We start from the raw sequence: 23084 nt of genomic DNA, 5'->3' as shown, positions 1-23084 counted from the left end.
AGTTCTTCTGTGCATTCTTGCCACCTTGTCTTAATATCTTCTGCTTCTGTCAGGTCCAGGTGGATATCATCAAAGATCCTCAATTCTGAGAAATGTATTTTAACACATTTGATACTGGGTTGAGAGCCGCAATCTGTATGTTGTTGTTTAGTCCCTAAGTCATGTCCAGCTCTTTGTGACCCCTCATGGGCTATAGCCTGCCAGATTCCTCTACTCATGGGATTTCCCAGGCAAGAATACTGGAATGGGTTGCCATTTCCTTCTCTGGAGGAGCTTCCTGACCCAGGGATTGAACCTGTGCCTCCTACATAGGCAGGCAGATTCTTTACCACTGAGCCACCAGGGAAGTCACTGTCATTTCCCCCTCCGCTTCAGCAATATGTGAATCGTGAACTTCCAGATGTTCAAGCAGGTTTTAGAAAAGGCAGAGGCACCAGAGATCAAATTGCCAACATCCGCTGGATTATGGAGAAAGCAAGAGAGTTCCAGAAAAACATCTATTTCTGCTTCATTGACTATGCCAAGGCCTTTGACTGTGTGGATCACAATAAACTGTGGAAAATTCTGAAAGCGATGGGAATACCAGACCACCTGGCCTGCCTCTTGAGAAACCTGTATGCAGGTCAGGAAGCAACAGTTAGAACTGGACATGGAACAACAGACTGGTTCCAAATAGGAAAAGGAGTACGTCAAGGTTGTATATTGTCACCCTGCTTATTTAACTTATATGCAGAGTACATCATGAGGAACGCTGGGCTGGAAGAAGCACAGGCTGGAATCAAGACTGCCGGGAGAAATATCAGTTATCTCAGATATGCAGATGACACCACCCTTATGACAGAAAGTGAAGAGGAACTCAAAGGCCTCTTGATGAAAGTGAAAGAGGAGAGTGAAAAGGTTGGCTTGAAGCTCAACATCCAGAAAATGAAGATCATGGCATCTGGTCCCATCACTTCTTGGGAAATAGATGGGGAAACAGTGGAAACCGTGTCAGACTTTATTTTTTTGGGCTCCAAAATCACTGTGGATGCTGATTGCAGCCATGAAATTAAAAGACGCTTACTCCTTGGAAGGAAAGTTATGACCAGCCTAGATATCATATTAAAAAGCACAGACATTACTTTGCCAACCAAGGTCCGTCTAGTCAAGGCTATGGTTTTTCCCGTGGTCATGTATGGATATGAGAGTTGGACTGTGAAGAAAGCTGATCGCCGAAGAATTGATGCTTTTGAACTGTGGTGTTGGAGAAGACTCTTGAGAGTCCCTTGGACTGCAAGGAGATCCAACCAGTCCATTCCAAAGGAGATCAATCCTGGGTATTCATTGGAAGGACTGATGCTAAAGCTGAAACTCCAATACTTTGGCCACCTCATGCGAAGAGTTGACTCACTGGAAAAGACTCTGATGCTGGGAAGGATTGGGGGCGGGAGGAGAAGGGGACGACAGAGAATGAGATGGCTGGATGGCATCACCGACTTGATGGACATGAGTTTGAGTGAACTCCGGGAGTTGGTGATGGACAGGGAGGCCTGGCGTGCTGTGATTCATGGGGTCGCGGAGAGTCGGACACGACTGAGTGAGTGAACTGAAATGAACTGAACTAACACTCTGCAGAGCTAACACAGTCAGTGGTATCTTAGAATTGAAGAAATACAATATGATATGAAATAATATAATATGTTATATATAAAAAATACTTGCTTTATATTTGTGGGAATAATTATGTGTAATATTTTACATAAACTGTTATTAGCATTTGGTAAGAGATTAACACCAGCTATTATTTTATCAGTAAGGAAAGAGCTATGTTGTCCTTACAACAGAACATTTGTTCTGTGTAGAATATATATTATAAAAATGTTATTTGTAGGTCATATACTTAGATAAAACTTGTACTGCTTGGGAAATTCTGTAATACTCTTGTTGATTAGAGATGGCACAGGGATGGCAAATAGGTTTAACTTTCTGTGCCAAGTCTAATCTGTTGATGATATCTGTCAGATGTGCTGTTCTGTGAGAATTGGTCAGGTGGAATCTGAGTGCAGCAGACAAGAGTGCCAAGGTGTATTAGGAATGTTTTCCCCAGGCTTTGGAAGATGGAGTGGCAGCACACACACCCAGTGTTTGCCATCTCTGCATTATTGTCACGAAACATTACTTGGCAGCTCGTTAGGTAGTAGCCAGGCCATGGTTTCACTGGGAGGACTGATGCTGAAGCTGAAACTCCAGCACTTTGGCACAGAAACGACTCATTGGAAAAGACCCTGATGCTGGGAAAGATTGAAGGTGGGAGAAGGGGGCAACAGAGGATGAGATGGTTGCATGGCATCACCAACTCAATGGACATGAGTTTGAGTAAGCTCTGGGAGTTGGTGATGGACAGGGAAGCCTGGAGTGCTGCAGTCCAGCACTGTGTCTGGGTCACAAAAGGTTGGACACGACTGAACGACTGAACTGAACTGAACTGAAGGCCATGGTTTATCAATCAGGAGTTTCGTCAAAACTGTGTGGCAATGGACTGAATCTGTGTCCAAGGTGTGAGGTGAGAACCACACAGGGAAGAAGCAAACCCAGAAGACACAGATGTCTGGGACACACAGGAAGTGGATGGAGACCTGGAAGTCATGACAACACTCTGAAAACAAGTTTCTTTTTAAAATGGCTTTGGGGAATTTCAGTCACAAACTTTTAGCTATTTTCCTTAAAACCCCAAAGCCCAGTAGAAATGTGGGTGATGCTGCACCATAGGGAAAGCATAGTCTTTGCAATGACCTGGATTTCAATCAGCTCTTGTTCTGCTAATGCTCACTTAGTTCTTGCCTCCTGAACCTTGATGTCCTCACTTTGGCCTTTCTAGAACTTTGCTGTTGGATGACTGAGATGCCCCTGTAGTCTTTGCCTTGACTGCATCTTGTCTCGTTCTCTTTTGCTGTGGGTGAAAGGCTTTGAACCCAAGGCCCCCTCTCAGAAAAGGCAATGATATTAGAAAGGGAATTTATTCATTTTAGTCTTGTTATCTAATTCTCTGCTTTTGGGTACTTATGAAATAAAACCAATGATTACAGGCACATTGGTGAAGATTTAAATGGAACACTACATACCATTTTTTGAAATATTCTGATAGTCTCTGTGATTGCAGTGGTTTCTTTTCCGTAAACGAAGGTAAATTGAGTTTTCTTTAATTCTGAAACAAACATATATGTGTGTATTTAATTTCAGGCTATTTACATGATAGAGTTCAAAGAAGCATGTTTTTATTGTGATTTTTTTAAATGTGAAAATGAACTCAGAAAATCAAATCTCTGCAGACACATTTTCTCTAAATTATCAATACATTACTAGGAATTGTTACAAGAACAGTTCTACAAAATGGGTTGCACTGACGTGATAAGATCAAACTTATTTTTTTTTAATGAAGACTTCCAGTCATCCCTTTCTAACCTTTTACCCAAGAGCTGTTGTAAATCTCTTGAGCAATTGATCATTTTTACCAGCTTGATTATTTTAAAACTGACCATGTTCCCTTTCTTCTTTTGGTTGTTGAGAAGCTGTGGCAGACACTCTTGTTTCCTTTCTCCCCCTTCTTCCATTTTACTTTTCAATTTATTTTAATTTAATTAAAAAACATATTTTGGCCGTGCCATGTGGCACATGGGATCCCAGTTCCCCAACCAGGGGTCAAACCTGCGTCCCCTACATTGGGAGCGGGGAGTCTTAACTGGACCACCAGGGAAGTTCCCCCCACCTTCATCCATTTTAATAGAAATTTCAGTAGGACACATGTCTGCCCCCTGAACGATGATTGGTTTACTCATCTTTACCTGCAGCTAGGAGTGTCCACCTCACTAAGCTTTGGACCATGAGATGGAAGTGGAATTCTCCAGTGACGGTTTCTGGGAATGCATCTCAGGAAACAATTGTCTGGTGACCTTGCTTAGTCCTTTTTCTCCATTCTGCTGCCCACAATAGGATAGCTGCCATTTTGGACTATAGGGATAAGTTCTACACTGAGAAGGCAGAGGGTTGAGAGTTGAGCTCCCATATCAGACCTGGACTGCATATGGGAGAGAAATAAACTCCTTTGTTATCTTATTTAAATTCCCAGACATTGAGTTTCTCTGCTACTTATAGCTGAATCTATTGGGTTAGCCAAAGAGTTTGTTTGGGTTTTTCCATAATCTCTTACTTGACATTCAATAATACTAATGGACACAGATCCTAGAGACAAATTTTCAACCAAGAGCAGGCTATAACTGCACATGTTTTAAGTCACTTCCTTGGCTCCTCTTTGTCCCATCTTTGATTTTCTATCTTCTTTTGCCAAATTTTAATTCAATTTAAATGCAATTTAGTGTTATGTTCTCCATACTTTCATAGGCTTCCTAAAATCCCTTCTGAAATAAGAGCAGGTATAAACTAATGAATAATAGTGAAACTCAGACATTTTCAATTATCTTCTCAAGTGGATTTTATCTTCTCTTCATTGAAATAGACTTCCTGTCTCACAACCTTACATAAATCACCATTTATTTTTAAGTGTTATATAAGTTTCACTCACTGTATTAGAGTGCTTGCCAACTGTATCAGTGCTTCGGACAGGTAAGCATGTATCAGGTTTGGGATACATATTTGTATCCCAGATATGTACGTATTTGGAATGCACTGTACGTAGTGTTTGTTCTGAAGTCTAAGAAAACTAATGATAATAGAAAACAAACTTGTGGTTACCAAAAGAGAAAGGGGAAAGGGGGAATAAAATAGGGGTTTAGTATTAACACATACACACTATTGTATATAAAATAGATAATGAAAAAGGACCTAGAATACAGCCCAGGGGCCCATACCCAATACACTATATTCAATATTCTGCAATAATTTATAAGAGAAAAGAATCTGAAAAAAAAATATGAATAACTTTGCTATACACATGAAATTAATACAACATTGTAATCAACTATACTTCAATAAAAACTCCAAATCACGTCCCCCACCCCCCCACTAAATCTTAATGGCATGTATGTGTTAGTTGCTCAGTCCTGTTCTACTCTTTGCAATCCCATAGATTGTAGCCCACCAGGCTTCTCTGTCCATGGGCATTCTCCAGGCATGAATATTGGAGTGGATTGCCATGCCCTCCCTCCAGTGGATTTTCTTGACCAGGGTTTCCTGGTCGATTCAGGATTTCCTGCATTGCAGGTAGATTCTTTACCATCTGACCCACCAGGGAAGCCCCAAATCCTAATAACATTTCTTAATGTTAATAGAAGACCAAGATCTCTGAGCAATACTTTAATTATAGGATTTTTGCTTTGTGGTAGAGTTTTGAGGTAAGTGACTTATTTTACTTTTTAATATCAAAGTGACCCATGCACATAGTTTTCAAAATCTATTCATTTTACCTGAGTGATGTTTATTGAGCCTTATTATGTTCTACGCACTGTTCTAGGCATCTGGATTATATTGGTAAGTGAAAAAGACAAAGACCCCTGCCCCTGTATCACTGACATTCTGGGAAGGGAAAAAAAAAACCCACTAAACATCACACATACGCAAATTATAGAGGATGCTAGAAGGCAGTAATTGCTATTAAAAAGAAAAACAGAGACATGGGAACTAGGATTAGAGTTGTCAGAGCAAGCACTATTGAAAAAGTGAATGTAAGCAAAGACGTGAAGTTGTGGAACGAAATTGTTGAACTATTTATGTCTACAAGTCTTGTAGTGATAAACAGCAATCTGACACTCCCCATCCTGCCTGTTTCTCCATTTTGAGAGGCAATTAATTTCAGCCTTATTTGGCTAAGCCTTTAAAATTTTTTTTAAATTATTTATTTATTTTTGTTTGTGCTGCGTCTTTGTAACTGTCTTCAGACTTTCTCTAGTTGCAGCCAGTGGGGCCTACTCTTTGTTGTGGAGCACAGGCTCTAGGCACGTGAGCTTTAGTAGGTTTAGCTCCGTGGGCTCTGTAATTGTGGCACAGGGGATTAGTTGCTTTGTGATGTGTGGCATCTTCCCAGAAAAGGGATTGAACCCATGTGGCCTGCACTGGCAGGTGGATTCTTATCCACTGTACCACCAGGGAAGTCCCTGGCTGAGTATTTTTGTATTTTCTTCCTTATTTCTAAATAAAATACTTCCAAGGCTACTTCTTGATTTTTAGTCTTTGGCATTATCTACTCACATCCCACTATCCAGAAGAAGCTTTAGCTTTTTACAACAGATCTATGGTTGCTTTTTCTTCTCTTCACAACTCTTTTATTTTCCTGGAGTTAATAGCTGCTTTTGCTTCTCTGCTTAATGTTCTGAAGTATTTAACATCAATTTACCCTTAAATCTTTTTGTAAATATTTGATCTCCTTTCAATATGCTCTGGCGTATCATATAGTTTAGCAATTTCATCTTCTTGTGGAATTCTCTCCTGAACCCTCTCGACCTGCTTAATCTGGACTTGTTCCTCTCTCACCCTGGTATGCAGCACATGTCCTGGGAGCTCCCTTCTTCATCCTCCTGGGTGTTTTCTCCACCTCTTTCTGACTTATTGGATATCTCATTTCCTGGAAGGCCACATTTTTCTTATTTTTGATGGAGCATACTTTTAAATATTATGTTTGAAGGATGTGTAACATTATTATTAGCATTTGTATATCTGAAACTGTTTTTACTTTTTGACTTGGTGAGGTGTAGGGTGGTGAGGTATTGCTGGTGAGGTGGAGGGTGGGCCCAGAATCACAGCCTGTCAAACCATAAGTACAAACACAAATAGGGTTAATAGAACTTACTGGGGAAAACATTCAAATAAAGAAGCAGTGTTCATTTGGTTTCTGAACTCTCATTGTCTCATAAAAAGGTGTCTCAGACAGTACATAGCTAGACTAGCACATCTATATATTTTTAGAGAAAGAAAACTCTTGAGTATATAAGTCACTATGCAATTGTAATAATAATAGAAATAATAATGGATTTCTGGGATAGGTAATTGTTTTGTTAAAAAGGAGGCGTCCCTTGGCTTCTTGCTAAGCTACCAATAGGAAGAAGGAAATGGGCCTCTAGGACCATCAGAGTTTGCTCATTGGCCAATGTGGTAGATTTAAAAATGGCTTCATATCTTTGACAATCTTACCCTTAAATCTTGGCTGTTGTGTTACTTCTTTCACCAATAAGATGTGGTGGAAGTGACACTATGCCAGTTTTGGCTTAGCTTTTAAGATTCTTGGCAACTCTGGTCTCTTAGAGCCCTGGTCCACCATCTGAGAAGTCTATCTTTCTGGAGACATCATGTAAAAAAGCCTTACAGTGGAAGCAACCGAGATGTCCTTCAATAGGTAAATAGACAAATAAACCAGGTATACCCATACAATAGACTATTAGTCACAATACAAAGAAGTGGGCTATCATGGCATGAAAAGACAGAGATAACTTAAGTGCATACTATGTAATCCCAACTATGTGACATTCTGGAAAAGGCAAAATATAGAGACAGTAAAAAAAAAAAAAAAAAAGGCAAAATATAGAGACAGTAAAAAAAAAAAAAAAAATTGGGGGTTTCCAGGGGTTATGAGGAGGGAGGGGAAGATTAACAGGTAGCGCACAGGGGCTTTTTAGGGCAGTGAAACTAATGTGTTCTTGCCTGGAGAATCCCAGGGACTGGGGAGCCTGGTGGGCTTCCATCTATAGTCGGACACGACTGAAATGACTTAGCAGCAGCAACTAATCTTTATAATACTGTAATGGTGAATATCTGTCATTACACATTTGTCAAAACTCATAGAAAGCACAATACAAAGAGAAAACCCTAATATAAACTATGGACTTCAGTTAATAATACTGTATCAATGTTGACTCTTCATTTGTAACAAATGTACCATACTAATGCAAGTTGTTAATAGGGGGAATTGAGAAGATGAGGCATACATGGGAACTCTCAGTACTTTCTGCTCAATTTTTCTGTAAACCTAAAATTGCTCAAAAATTAAAGTCTATTAAAAAAAAAAAAAAAGCCCTACCTGGAAAGGAAGAGAGACCCAGCTAAACCCATCTTTCTGGTCACCCCTTCCAAGGCACTCCTTTACATGAGTGAAGCCATCTTGGACCCTCCAGCCCAGCACCAAGTGAATATCATCAAGTGTCTATGGTCAGTGCCACATGGAGAAGAAGACTGGCTAGTCAAGTTCTGCTTGAATTCCTGAATTTTTCACAGTGCCAAACTGTGAGATATAATAACGACTTGTTTTAAGCCACTGAAGTTTGGGTACTTTGTTACACAACAACAGATATCCAGAAAGGATGCTTATAGAATTCTAGGTTAATTTCATTTTCCCTCAGAAGTTTGAAGGAATCAATTCATTGGCTCCTGGCCTCCTAGTGTTGTTGTCTGAAGTTATTCTGTGTCTCAATCCTTTAAGAATCTGGGTAGTGTCCATTCTAAGTGTTCTGAAGCATCGTGATGATAGGCTTGGCGTGGTTTTATTTTCATTCAGTGTTAGACATTTGATGGACCCTTTCAACCTGGAAATTCATGTCACTCAGTTCTGAGATATGTTCTTGAATTATTCCACTGATGAATTTCTCCCTTTCTTAGAACTCCTGTTATTTAAGTATCGGGTCACCTAGTCTGGTTCTCTGATTTTCCTAGTTTTTCTGTCCTATTTTCTGTCTCTTTATCTTCTACTCTATTTTCTGGATAATGTCCTCAACTTGATTTTTTTCAATACATCTATGAAAATCTTCATATGTCACTAGTATAATTTATCTTTTTTTGTTACCCAAATTAATATCTCCTCTTGTCTTTTTTAAGATATTCATTTTAATTACTTTTATAAGTGGGATATTGTTGTTGCTGTTCAATCACCAAATCAGGTCTGACTCTAATTAGAGTTAAAAATTGTTTTTTTGGAACATAGTTTCTGTCTTCTTGAAGTTGTTTTTCTCTTTATTTTATGTTGTTTTTTACATTTGAAGTTTTTCTAATATATCTGATGATCTTGGGTTGTTGGCTTATGTTTAAAAGTGGAAATTAGTTGAAATCTTAAAAGTGGATTGGAAAGTAGGCCTGCTGGGTGTGGCTTGCTATCTGTGGTCCTCACTAGCGGGTGAGCTGGCTGGGTCTTTCTCAAGGAACCACTGCTGTCAGAGTCTTTGGGGCTCCTTCCTCTGGGGATGTGCAGATTCCCCAGAGAAGGGTCTTCTAGTCTCCAGCTGGGTTGCCAGCTTTCTGGGGCCAGCAGTGGGTGGATCTCAGATTCAGCACGCTTGTGTTTTCATAGGGTGTTCCTTACCACACTTTGTCTGGTGTCTCCCAGCCTAGAAGCTCTTGATTTTGGCATCCCCAGAGAATAAACCCTTGTCTCATTCAGAATAAGGGAAGGGAAACTTCTTATCTGAGTATCGTACTACTTCTTCAGTAATCTTCTAACTACTCTTCCAACTACACTTGCTTTTAGCCTCACTTTCACTTCCAGAACTACTATACGGAGCCAGCTCCCAAGTCCTTTGGGACTCTGCAGTGTAGACTGGTTTATTTCTCAGTCTTCCATCCTCCGAGCTTAGGATGCAACTTTCCTGAACCGACTAAGTCAGTTCCCACTTGTCCCTGTGTTTCTGGCTGTCAGCATTGTGTGACTGTTGGCTTTCTGTTCTCTTGTCCTTGTGGACAGATTCATTTTCTGTCATTTTAGTGGGGTTTCTCAGGGGAGGGAAGTAAATGCTTTGTTCAATCTGCTATTCTACCCAGAAGCCTGAAATGAATACTTCATCCACTGCATCATTTATGCCCTCTGCGTTGACTATTTTATTATATTTCAAAAAAGCAGATGGGAAATGGACATTAGATCTGAGTTCAATACTAAAATAATTTCACGGTCAATAAAGAGGTGTTATTTTCCTTTGGGAAAGTAATTGTTACCAATATTTAGCCAGAAATATATTTTTGACATCAAAAATCATTTCTAAAAATAGAATTTATGTACCGAAATACTGTTTTGCTCTTGACCTGCTCATGGAGAGTAAATAGTGTGGATATTAATAATATAGGTACAGTTCTAATTCTTTCATTACAGAAAGAATACAGACATCTTTACCAATAGCTGAATAGTTCCATTACTATTTCTGACCACAACTACTATTTCTGAATTTTGGAGATGAGGTTTTGTACTAAGTACTAGAAACTATTTCACCTAATCCAAGATACTATTTTCTTTCATCCTCATTCTCAATACATAATCACCCTTATAAATTTTAGGAATTAAATTACTCATGCAGTGCTCAGGGATTCTAAGAAGATAGAAGGATCAATACAATATGTTAAGAAGCCTGTAATACAATATTTGAGATGCCTATGAATTGAAAAGATTGTTTAATAGAAAGTTATTTATATAGGGTCAGTGTGATTTGAATGAATAGGCTAAGCTGAGGATCCCATGCACAGTAAGGTTAACTGTGATCACCACTCTGGTTTCACAGCCCCGCTCCGTTCGCTCCCCGCTCTCTTCTTGGACTCAAGTTTCCCATATGATCTTTATTTCTCGATTTTTCCTCTGTTCTACCCAGTCCAGTAGAGGAAAACTCAGTACAATGGGTTAGTAGAAGAGGTGACAGCTTCCGTTCTGTAATTGAGGAGTGCGAAGAAGTAGTGCTTAAAAGTTTTCTTTCTTACACTTTCCACACTGTCTGAGATAGGCGTCTCCTCAACATCCAGAGTAGGCTTGAAAGTTCACCATATTAAAGTCCCAGTTTTATCAGCCCCATCTATTGGAGGGCCTGGGAAGTACAGCCACTTCACTGATACACGAGTCAGATTTTGATTTCTAACACCAACATTCGGAATGGATAAATCTTAGACCTACTAGTGACTTTTCCCAACATGGGCCCAGAAAACACACAAAAACCCACTTTATCTAAGAACCTTCTAAGGACCACAACCCCTACTCCATTTCACTATGACGGAAAGAAAAGCACAAGAGAAAGAGTAAAACCCAGAATAAGCCTCAAGAATAATGCAGACAAATGGGTGGCTTTAAAACGGAAAAAATGGTCACATCCTTTGTTGACTCAGAGCAGAACCCATTTGGAGAGAGGCAACAAAAACAGTCTCCCAAAGGGCTTAGTATATCAGAGGTTTTTGGGATAAACCAAGTATAATAATATTGAAGCAACAGAGATGTATCAAGTCCTTATGAAAATTCTGAATCTATTTCTGAACTTTCATCAGGAGCACAGTCGGTTTGGGTACAAATTCTGAGATACTATCAAGCTGAATATCAGGGGGTAAGTCACACACAAAAACACTGGGGATTGGAAGGCTAGCAACAGGGGGAGGGAGAGATAAATGGTAACATTTGATGTGAAGGATTAGGACAGGGGAGTGTACAGGGATAACGGTGGGTAACTTAGAGACTACACAGAGTTTATTCAGGGACCTCTACGACTAGGAAGTTTTAAGAAAAGGGTGATTAATTTTCTTTCCAAGTGGTTGAAGGTCAGGCCAGCATGGAGCCAGGGAGATAGATTAAAGAATTTTTTAAATTCCTTCCAGTTCTTTGATACTAGCCACAGCCCAGAGCCCTGTATAAACCTTAATTCACTGCATCACAGAAGAACCAAGGTTTCAGGCTCAGAGAGAGATAAACATGTAGAATATGACTCGTTGTGTATTCAGAGAGTCTGGCAATGGGCTAATTATGCAGGGGGAGTTTGCAGGGTTGAGGATGACTGCAGAGGAGGTCCTAGGAGTTCAGACTTGATAAGATTAGCAAGACAGCATGATAGATTTTGAATCTGGAGCGGCAAAATAGTACAGGGAAATAGACTTCATGGGCATCATGTTCAATAATTCATGAGCTGCTGTACTCACACGAAGCTTCTTACCTGTTAACTTTCCACTAAGATTCCTTTCTCTGACCTTCTCTGAGCTGGCAGCATTATAATTCTCTCCATCCTCATGTTTGCAGCCTCAGATATGATTCTGGGCCACTGTATCAGGGTAAACATTAAACTGTGATAAAACTGGGGGATTTAAGCCTGTGGATATTTATAAATCCGTAAAGATCACTTGTGGCATAGAAGAAGATTGTTTTAGTAATCTCAACAGTGTTTCTCAAAGGCTGCTCTGTACAACACTAGTTTCTTGAGATGTATCTTTCTCATAAAACATACACACATTACATAGCTCTGTGGTCAACTTAGTTTAGGAAATGTTTCATATTATACCTTGGAGCTAAGCAAAGTGTTTGGGGCTTATTGAAGGCTCTGATAAACCTTACACTGATTAAACTTGTTTTCCTTTATTTAAATCAGCACTTCCAAAACTTATTTGACCTAGGAATCTTCTTAAAAATGTGCGTAATACCTTTTAACATCTTGTGGAACTAGTGCTTCACAGAACAGGTTTTGAAGAACACTGATGAATTATCTCTGTGATCTATATTTGAGCATTATGGCATGGCCTAAAATCTCAAGTTCAGTCAGCTGCAAGAATCCTACTAGAAAAAATTTGGAGATTGTTCATATACTTTGATCAATCTAGACTGCAGTCAAATTATAACATTCCAGACAAAAATTCACATCAATGCTTAATTTCTTCAAATAGCAGATCTTTCCTTTGTTTTATTCTTTCTACTTGACTGCTGAATGGATAATTTTACTTTAAACTTATTTTCTCCAATTTGTTGACTGCAGTTATTTTAATATTGTGATGACTTTTTGCTAATTTCTTGTAGAACATATTTATTTTAGAACACACTTAGAAATCCAAGGGCTTAAGTTACACTGATTTATTTTTAAATGCATCCCGTTATGCAGCTGGTGATTCAATTCATGCTGTTTATACTCCTCCTCCCTTGTCCCTGGCGTTTTCCCTAAAATGTTAATTCCTGCAAATCTGATTTGATTTAGGCAATCTGAGAAATTGCAAGGGAAGGAGGTTTGTAGATTGTACCACACTCTGCAAATGTAAAGTAATGTCATTATGAACTTACTCAGTGATTCCTCTTATTGAATACCAACCACAGTGCCACACAATGTGCCAGGGGCTCGGGCTTCAGAGTGAAGTCAAGCCTGATCCCTGTACTGGAGATGCAGTCTGGTGTGGGGTGAGTGGAGTGGGGAGACAGTGAGTAAACAGTTATGCCAAGTGAGATGATATTGGTATTGAAGGAGCAAATTAGGAGCACAGGAGAGAATCGTAGAGTCAGATGGGGGTTAGTATGAAGATGCTGTCCAGGGAACTGACTCCTAACTTTGGCTGGTTAAGTACGAATGGGAGTAACTAGATATGACAAAGATGAGGCTTAAATGCCTATGAAAAATATTCAAACTCACTTGTAATCAAGAGGCTACATATGAGAACAATATGTAATAAAATAAAATGCAATAATAAAACAATATGCAATAAAATACTTTTTGTTAGATTGGAAAAAATTAAGAAAATGGGCAATATTCAGTATTGACAAAGGTGTGGGGCAACAAGTATTCTTATGAAATATTTTGGGGAATGTAAATTGGTGCAGCCCTTTTGGAAAGATTATAAAAAATTAAAAAATGTATGCCTTCTGATCCAGCAACTTTTTTCCTAAAGACATTCTCACATGTAGTCATAAACGGAACCATAGGAAATTCATTAGAGAACTAATGGAATTCATGAGGACTTGGAATTAAGTTGACTGTCCATCAACAGGAGAATGAAACAACCATACTATGAAATATCATGCAGAATTGCATCAGAATGGAAAATGCTTCAAGAAGTATTACGGAAGCATTAATTTATAGTATATTATGTACAGTATGATGTCATTTATGGGAAAACCCCAACAAAGCATTTATTTCTTTATGTACAAACACATAGAAAGAGTCTGTTAGGAAACCACACTAAGTTAATAACAGGGCTTTCTTCTGGGAATGGGAATGAAATTAGGGGAGGGCTTTGATTATTTTATTACATACCTCAGTATTGTTTGTAAAATAAAAATGTGTTCATGGTTTGAATAAATAAAAAATAAGTAGGGTTAGAGGGGACATTGTCTCAGTGGAGACATTTGTCAGTACAAGGCAGGAAGAGTGCTGGGCTAGGAGTCAGTGTATGGCCCTTCCTGCCCCAGGCCGTGCCTCTAGCGCCTGCATTCCATCCCTTCCTGCCTTGTCTAATAACTGTTCCTGTCTCTGCCTTTGTCCCTCTTTTGGCTCTTTATCTCTACAAGCGTGTAGTAGGATTTCTCATCTGAAAACGTCTCCTTTATCTCTTACTCCCCATGAGCCATCACCGCACTTCTCTGCTCCCTTGGATAGTAAAACCTGTTTAGAGTTGTGTATGTTCACCTGCATTTACTTCATTACAACCTGAACCTACTCTCTCCAATCTGACTTCCATCTCTGCCCCATGAAACGTGTCTGGTCAGAGAGTCACCATGATCACCCTCTGGACACTCAGTGGTTCTTCTCAGGGCTCATCCCACTCTCCCTCTCCCACCATCTAGCTTCTGGGCACTTCTCCTTTGGAAATACTTTCTTCACTTGGCATCCAGGACACTAACTGCTTCTAGTTTCCTTTCCCCTTTAGGGCGGTTCCTTCTCTTCCCTAACCTCTACGTGTTGGGACCCCCCCAAGTCACTGTCCTCAGCCACACTTCTTTTTCACACTCATTCCCTGTAATAAAATGTCTCAATTTTTCGCTCTCAGGACCACTTTATGTTCTTAAAATTATTGAGGAAATCAGAGAGCTTTTATGTGAGTTATAGCTATCAATATTTATATACTGGAAATTAAAACTTAGACATTTAAAAGATCATTTAATTTTTAATCATTTAAAATAATAAATCCATTACATATTAACATAAATGAAATCTTTGTTTTCTAAAAACTTTTTTTTCCAATTCCTCCCCCAATTAGTGGGAAGAAAGACATCATTCTACCATTTGGCTAATGTCTTTGATGTCTGACAATAGAAGACAACAGGGTTCTCAAATCTGCTTCTGCATTTGTCTGTTGTGATATGTTCTTTTAAGGGAACTATATGAAGGAAAGCTTGTCTTAAATATACATTTAGGTGGAAAAGGGAGTAAAATTTTAATATCCTTTTTAGATAACAACCAATAGCTTTCTTTGATTCTGTACCAAAACTCAGCGATTAATCTCCTAAAAGGCTGAATATTTGCCATATGGAATCTGAAATGGACTTTTTGCACCATGTTACAATAAACTGTGGAAAATTCTGAAAGAGATGGGAATACCAGACCACCTGACCTGCCTCTTGAGAAACTTGTATGCAGGTCAGGAAGCAATAGTTAGAACTGGACATGGAACAACAGACTGGTTCCAAATAGAAAAAGGAGTACGTCAAGGTTGTATATTATCATCCTGCTTATTTAACTTATATGCAGAGTACATCATGAGGAATGCTGGGCTGGAAGAAGCACAAGCTGGAATCAAGACTGCAGGGAGAAATGTCAATAATCTCAGATATGCAAATGACACCACCCTTATGGCAGAAAGTGAAGAGGAACTCAAAAGCCTCTTGATGAAAGTGAAAGAGGAGAGTGAAAAAGTTGGCTTGAAGCTCAACATTCAGAAAACTAAGATCATGGCCTCTGGTCCCATCACTTCATGGGAAATAGATGGGGAAACAGTGGAAACAGTGTCAGACTTTATTTTTGGGGGCTCCAAAGTCATGGGGTCGCAAAGAGTCGGACACGACTGAGCGACTGAACTGAACTGAACTGAACTGAAAGTCACTGTGGATGCTGATTGCAGCCAGGAAATTAAAAGACACTTACTCCTTGGAAGGAAAGTTATGACCAACCTAGACAGCATATTAAAAAGCAGAGACATTACTTTGCCAACCAAGGTCTGTCTAGTCAAGGCTATGGTTTTTCCAGTAGTCATGTATGGATGTGAGAGTTGGACTGTGAAGAAAGTTGATCGCCGAAGAATTGATGCTTTTGAACTGTGGTGTTGGAGAAGACTCTTGAGAGTCCCTTGGACTGCAAGGAGATCCAACCAGTCCATTCTAAAGGAGATCAATCCTGGGTGTTCATTGGAAGGACTGATGCTAAAGCTGAAACTCCAATACTTTGGCCACCTCATGTGAAGAGTGACTCATTGGAAAAGACTCTGATGCTGGGAAGGATTGGGGGTGGGAGGAGAAGGGGATGACAGAGAAAGAGATGGCTGGATGGCATCATTGACTTGATGGACATGAGTTTGAGTGAACTCCGGGAGTTGGTAATGGACAGGGAGGCCTGGCATGCTGTGATTCATGGGGTCGCAAAGAGTCGGACACAACTGAGTGTGTGAACATTTAAATGATCTAGTTTGTCCTTTGAATGGCATGAATTCCTATGTCAAACATTGGTCATTTAGAAAATATTGGTTCACTGAGTTATGGCGATATTCCAAATGTTGATACAACTTATGATGTTGTTCTTGTTCAGTCTCTAAGTTATGTCTGATTCTTTGTGACCCTGTGGACTGCAGCATGCCAGGCTTCCCTGTCCTTCACTATCTCCAGAGTTTGCTCAAGTTCACGTCCATTGAATCAGTGATGCCATCCAACTATCTCATCTTCTGTCTCCCCCTTCTCTTCCTGCCCTCAGTCTTTCCTAACATCAGGGTCTTTTCCAGAGTCAGCTCTTCACATCAGGTGTCCAAAGTACTGGAGCTTCAGCTTCAGCATCAGTCCTTCCAATGAATATTCAGAGTTGATTTCCTTTAGGACTGACTGGTTTGGTATCCTTGATTTCCAAGGGACACTCAAGAGTCATCTCCAGCACCACAATTCGAAAACATCAATTCTTCAGCACTCAGCCTTCTTTATGTCCAATTGTTACATTCATACATGACACCTTATGAAACAATATTGAAAAATCACACTTGTTTCTAGCACCATGTATCTCATTAGAAAGGACTTGGAGTAATAGAAAGTTGTCAAGTTCATAGCAGAAGATACAATTTTTCAAAAATTCTAAATTTTCTCTGAAAGCTCAAATTTTATGATTGGCAACCAATACTGACAGTTGTTTCCCTTGCAGTGACAAGCTCATTTCATTCATTGTAGATATAATACCTGCCATATATCCAAGTCTAAATAACTATAATTTGTTTTCCAGTCTTTTTCAATAAAAGGTGTTCAGTGAAAAACTGACTAATTCAGTTTTCAGCTCCCTCACACAAGTGCATTTCTTTAGGCCAAACATCATGTTTTGTTATGCAGCAGAAGTGCTCTATGCATATTTCTGTTTCATCAAATGACATTCTTAAAAATCATGTACTTACTTTAATAAAATTAGTACTTTTTTTTCCTATTTTATAGGTGACATTTTCAAGGGCAGATGTCCCCTCTTTTTTAATCTAGGTGTGGAGGTGAAGACCACTATGATTATTAATATGGCTTAGTACAATTTTGATTCATGCTCATATGTCAGCAGTTTTACTCACCATTGTTTTCTTACCTCAGTTAAATGGCTACACACTGCAAAAGACAAATACTGTCTTAGCGTTGTTGTGAAGATACTGTTCTTATCCTGTGGACCCCCTGAAAGGATCTTAGAGAACCACCCTCAGAGGTCCATGGACCACACCTGGAAAATCACTGATGGAGTCTATCTCCCACTCCAGTCGGCCTCACCCAACCTCAGATTACCAACTCTCTGGCTAATTGTTTGTTTTGCAAAGTATAATTATAAGATGGCTAATCATGTGCAATGATATCACATATAATTTTTGAATAATGGATTTAATAAGGTTATTAAGTCCATTAGTGCCTTGTACGTACATGTCTTCTTTTTTTTTTTTTCAAACAGGAAATTAGGTTAGCAAATCTTAGCTTCAAATCCCTTCTCTCCAATTTTATGTTTTTAATGCCCCAAGTGACTTGATTTGGAGTTATACACTGCTTCTCAAAATTGTTCTCTCATATAATGTCTATTGGGTTGGAGAGAATAGATAACCTTTAACATTCAGATTCTAGGACACTTCTCATCAAAGATGTGTTTAAATGTCCTTGAATAGCGTTACTGTGCTACTTATAACAATGGCTTTGTCTATTTCTTTCTAAATGTTTGCTTTGTTTCTGGCCCAAATAGCAAATTTAAGTCAGAGCAGAGGAGGCAACAGCTACTCTAGAAAATTCCATCTACTCTGCACCAATTTATGTTGTCCCACTGGTCTCACTCTTATCTCTCTAGCTTGATATGGTGACTTTGGTCATTGCTTTTGGTTCTTTTGGCTTTTGTGACTTTTTATAAAGTATTTATTTATTGATTGATTTCTTTTTGGCTGTGCTGGGTCTTCGCTGCTGTGCATGAGCTTTCTGTAGTTTCGGCAGGCGGGGGTTACTCTCTAGCTGCTGTGTGGGGACTTATCATTGTGGTGGTTTCTCTTGCAGAGCACAGGCTCCAGGGCGCGCAGGCTTCAGTGGTTGTGGCTCATGGGCTTAGTCGCTCTGTGGCATGTGGGATCTTCCTGGCTCAGGGATTGAACCTGTGCCTTCTGTATTGACAGATTCTTGTCCACTGAACCACTAGGGAGGTCCGGGCTTTCATGACTTTGTAAGGCTAACAGCAGTTTCTTACTTTTTTTTTTTTAAGTTGTGACTGTTGCCTTGCTCTTCCCTCGCTCCTTCTTTATCATTTAGCCCTGGCAGGCAGAACTTCTCTGACTTCTGGTCTCACTTTCAGAAGGGGAATTGGATAACCATAAATGCTCAGGTTAGATGTGTTGGGTTCAGGTGATTATATCTGTTAAGGATTTGGAGTCACCAGTTTCCCTCTCTGGCTGTTGCTTGGAGAAAATAGTATGCATAAAAGATAATAATGGAGAACCACTTTAATTAATAGCTGGTCAAACACCTAATGCAGGGCTTACTATGCATGAGCTCGACTTCTATTGCACAGTAACCCTGGCCCTACAGAAATTTGGTTCTTAGAATGTTTCAGACTCTGACCCACAAAATTAGTCACAAGCCACAGTTAGCTAAGGGTTGGAAAAAAGCATAGGAAGTGGCAAGAAGGAGGAGCATCTCTCCCCAGCAGTTTTCCTAATGGTTCTAATTCAAGTAGCAGCTAAAGAAGGACATGGACTCAAACGTCATATTGCTCTAACAGCAACCAAACTTGAATAACAGAACTTCAGAGATCAGCAGGTGCAACTCCCTTCACCACATAAATGAAGTCCAGGAATACTAAATGTTCCACCTGCAGCCACACAGAACCAGCACCCTTTCATCTGTAAACACAGACTTCCTCCTACTCTACCATAGGGACTCACAGTGCTCTGGAATTTTAGATGTTGCTTTTTCTGTTGACACACATTGCCATTTAAGTTAAAGATGTACAACATAATGATGTGACTTACATCTATCGTGAAACGATTATCACAGTAACTTTGGTGAACATCTGTCATTTCCTATGTGTTCAGTCGCTTAGTCATGTTCGACTCTTTGCCTATGGACTGTAGCCCGCCAGGCTCTCTGTCCATGGGATTTTCCAGGCAAGAATACTGGAGTGGGTTTCTGTTTCCTCCTCCAGGGGATCTTCCTAGCCCATGGATCAAACCCATGTCTCCTGCGTCTCCTGCATTGGCAGGCAGATTCTTTACCACTGCACCAACTGGGAAGCCCCATTGTCTCTTACAGATACAACATAAAAAATTACTTTCTTGTGATGAGAACTCTTAGGGTTTACTCTCTTAACAACTGTCATATATAATGTATAGTAGTGCTAATTATATTTATGATTTTGTATATTATGTTCCTAGTAATTATTTATCTTATAACTGTAAGTTTGTACCTTTGTACCTTTTGACTGTCTCCATCCAATTCCTCCTCCTCCTATCCTCTGGTAACCACAAATCTGATCTTTTTCTATGAGTTTGTTTTTGAAATATAATTGAACTATAACACTGTGTTAGTTCCTGATACACAACATAGTGATTCAACATTTTTATGCATTTCTAAATGATCACCATGATCAGTCTAGTTGCCATCTATCATTGTACAAAGATATTACATAATTATTGACTATATTTCCCTCACTGTACACTTCACTCCTGAGACTCACTTGGTTTGCACTTGGAAGTTTGTATCTCTTAATATCTCTCATCTATTAATATATTGTTTTTAAACAAGAAGTTCTTCCTTCCTGAAGTTTTGGTATTGTTTTATATCCTTCTATATAGGTTACTGGGCCTTGGCTTCTTTAACTGAAATAGGATTTTCCTGTTACATTAGTTGTGTTTGAAAGTGTTCTGAACACTAATAACTATTTTTAATCTTTAAAAAATAGTTTTTTCTTCTTGCTTATAGAGTTCTCCCTATTGTCAGGCTCCCAGCCCCTAAGCTGCCAGCCTCATTTTTTGTTTTTTCCTTCAGCCTACTCAATTTCTTTCAGAAAGCACATAGTTTTAAGGGATATTACTTTTTGAATTTTCTGAAGCCTGACCTGAGAGTCAAGAGAACAGATTTTATTAATGTTGACTCAACTGAGTGATGTAAAGATTTGTTAAACTAAGTGGTTATGTTGTCTTTAGATGCATGCATGTAATTTCAATTAGAGTTAGTTTCATCTCATAAAGGAGATATTAAATTTTGAGTGGGTGGAGTGTTTAACAGAAGAAAGAAAGGAAAACAACCATCTTCTCTTCCAAATGACACTTTTTTTTGCTTTCAAAGGTACATTTTTTTTGCTTTCAAAGGTACATTTTCCAAATAACACTGTTATTTGAAAACGCCAAAGGGTGAGGCAGGAGGCACTTTCCAGAGATCCAGTTGAATAGAGAAATCCATAAATTTCATCCCATGTTGATAAGCATTTGGACCCAAAGGAACATTTGCTCAAAATCCCTGAGGCAGCTGCCACATCTCTCACAAACGCTGCTTCTAAGTCAATGTTCTACTTATTCTTCTGATTCTTCTAGAAGAAGATCCTCATTCTAATGCCAATCTCTCTTTAGTGATTTTTACACACTTCATAATTCTTTTTCTTTAAAGGAGATTGGCCTAGCACAGGTTATCTGAAGGAATAATTTGCATCCCGCAAGGAGATCCAACCAGTCCATTCTAAAGGAGATCAGTCCTGGGTGTTCATTGGAAGGACTGATGCTAAAGCTGAAACTCCAATACTTTGGCCACCTCATGCGATGAGTTGACTCACTGGAAAAGACTCTGATGCTAGGAGGGATTATGGGTGGGAGGAGACGGGGACGACAGAGAATGAGATGGCTGGATGGCATCACCGACTCGATGGACATGAGTCTGAGTAAACTCCGGGAGTTGGTGATGGACAGGGAGGCCTGGCGTGCTGTGATTCATGGGGTCACAAAGAGTCGGACATGACTGAGCGATTGAACTGAACTGAACTGAACTGAATGGATCACAGCCTTGTCGTCATGGTGAAGGGGCTTGCATAACTCAATGAAGCTATGAGCCATGATGTGCAGGGCCACCTAAGGCTAAAGATTCACAGGGAAGAGTTCTGACAAAATGGGTCCACCAGAGGAGGAAATGCCAACCCACTCCACTATGTTTTTGCCATGAGAATCCCTTGAACAGTATGATTCTCAAAATCCTTCAAGCTAGGTTTTAGCAATACATGGACTGAAAATGTCCAGATGTACAAGCTGTGTTTAGAAAAGGCAGAAGAGTCAGAGATCAAATTTCCAACATTTGTTGGATCATGGAGAAAGCAAGGGAATTCCATAAAAACATCTATTTCTGCTGCATTGACTGCACTAAAGCCTTTGACCGTATGTGTGACTCATAACAAACTGTGGAAAATTCTTAAAGAGATGGTAATACCAGACCACCTTCCCTGTATCCTGAGAAACCAGCATGCAGGTCAAGAAGCAATAGTTAGAACCAGCCATGGAACAACTGGTTCAAAATTGGGAAAGGACGACATCAAGGCTGTATATTGTAACCTTGCTTATTTAACTTAGATGCAGAGTATATCATGTAAAATGCTGGACTGGACAAATCACAGCTGGAATCAAGATTGCTGACAGAAATATCAACAACCTCAGATATGCAGATGATACCAACCTAATGGCAGGCAGAAAGTAAAGAAGGACTAAAGGGTCTCTTGATGAGGGTGAAAGGGGAGAGTGAAAAATCTGGCTTAAAATACAACAATAAAGAGACTAATGAAAGGTTGTTGCTGAACCACAAAAGAGTCTGGGATTCTTGGCCTCCAGAGGGGAAGAATTCAATCTGGGGCTAGAGACGAGGCTTGATTGCTCAGAGCTTTTGTGTAATAAAGTTTTATTAAAGTATATAAGAGACAGAGAAAGTTTCTGACATAGACATCAGAAGGGGCAGAAAGAGTGCCCCCTCGCTAGTGTTAGCAATGGAGTTATAAACTTTTAAATTAGTTATTAAGGTGAATCAAAAGAATGTCTGGAGGTTATAAAGACCTTACTAGACTCACTCCCATGATTTACATTTTAAGATAACAGGATTAGCCAGAAGGTTTTTTTTCCTTCTGTCCTCAAGCAAGATACATTATTGTTATATAATCCTAAGGAATGTAGAGGGAAAAAAAGGTTTATCCTTTCTTCCACCTTGAAAATTCCAGACCCCTCTCTCCTTGAGGACCCCCGGACTTCTTATCAACCTGCCTAGGAATTGACTCTCTCACTAAGATGATGGCTTCTAGTCCCATCATTTCATGGCAAATAGAGGAAGCAGTGACAGATTTTATTTTCTTGAACACCAAAATCACCATGGATGATGACTACAGCCATGAAATTAAAAGATGCTTGCTCCTTGGAAGAAAAGCTATGACAAACTTAGGCAGTGTATTAAAAAGCAGAAACATCACTTTGCCAACGAAAGTACATACAGTTAAAGCGATGGTTTTTCTATTAATCATGTACTCCAGTTGTGATTCATAAAGAAGACTGTCAACGAACTGACGCTTTTGAATTGTGGTGCTGGAGAAGACTCTTGAGTATCCCTTGGGCAGCAAGGATATCAAACCAGTCTATCCTAAAGGAAATCAGTCATTGGAGGGACTGATGCTGAAGCTGAAGTTTTGGCCACTTGATGTGAAGAGCCAACTCATTGGAAAAGACCCTGATGCTGGGAAAGACTGAAGGCAAAAGGA

General features: G+C 39.5%; 1 protein-coding gene across 2 annotated transcripts in view; it reads right to left on the bottom strand.

The window, feature by feature from the left end:
- The window catches only part of AOAH (acyloxyacyl hydrolase), a 196432-nt gene that overhangs the window by 54989 nt on the left and 118359 nt on the right, over window positions 1–23084 (bottom strand). For both annotated transcript variants that reach the window (XM_055420873.2, XM_055420871.2), the window contains exon 13: window positions 3102–3184. In XM_055420873.2, the coding sequence (XP_055276848.2) occupies window positions 3102–3184 (83 nt within the window). The remainder of the gene's footprint in view (window positions 1–3101; window positions 3185–23084) is intronic.

The sequence above is a fragment of the Moschus berezovskii genome, chromosome 3 (assembly GCF_049115385.1).
Source record: "Moschus berezovskii isolate FMDL1 chromosome 3, NW_MosBer_1.0, whole genome shotgun sequence".
In the NCBI taxonomy this organism is placed as follows: domain Eukaryota; kingdom Metazoa; phylum Chordata; class Mammalia; order Artiodactyla; family Moschidae; genus Moschus; species Moschus berezovskii.
The sequence above is the reverse complement of the archived record's forward strand: the minus strand, read 5'-3'. Positions and strand labels throughout refer to the sequence as shown.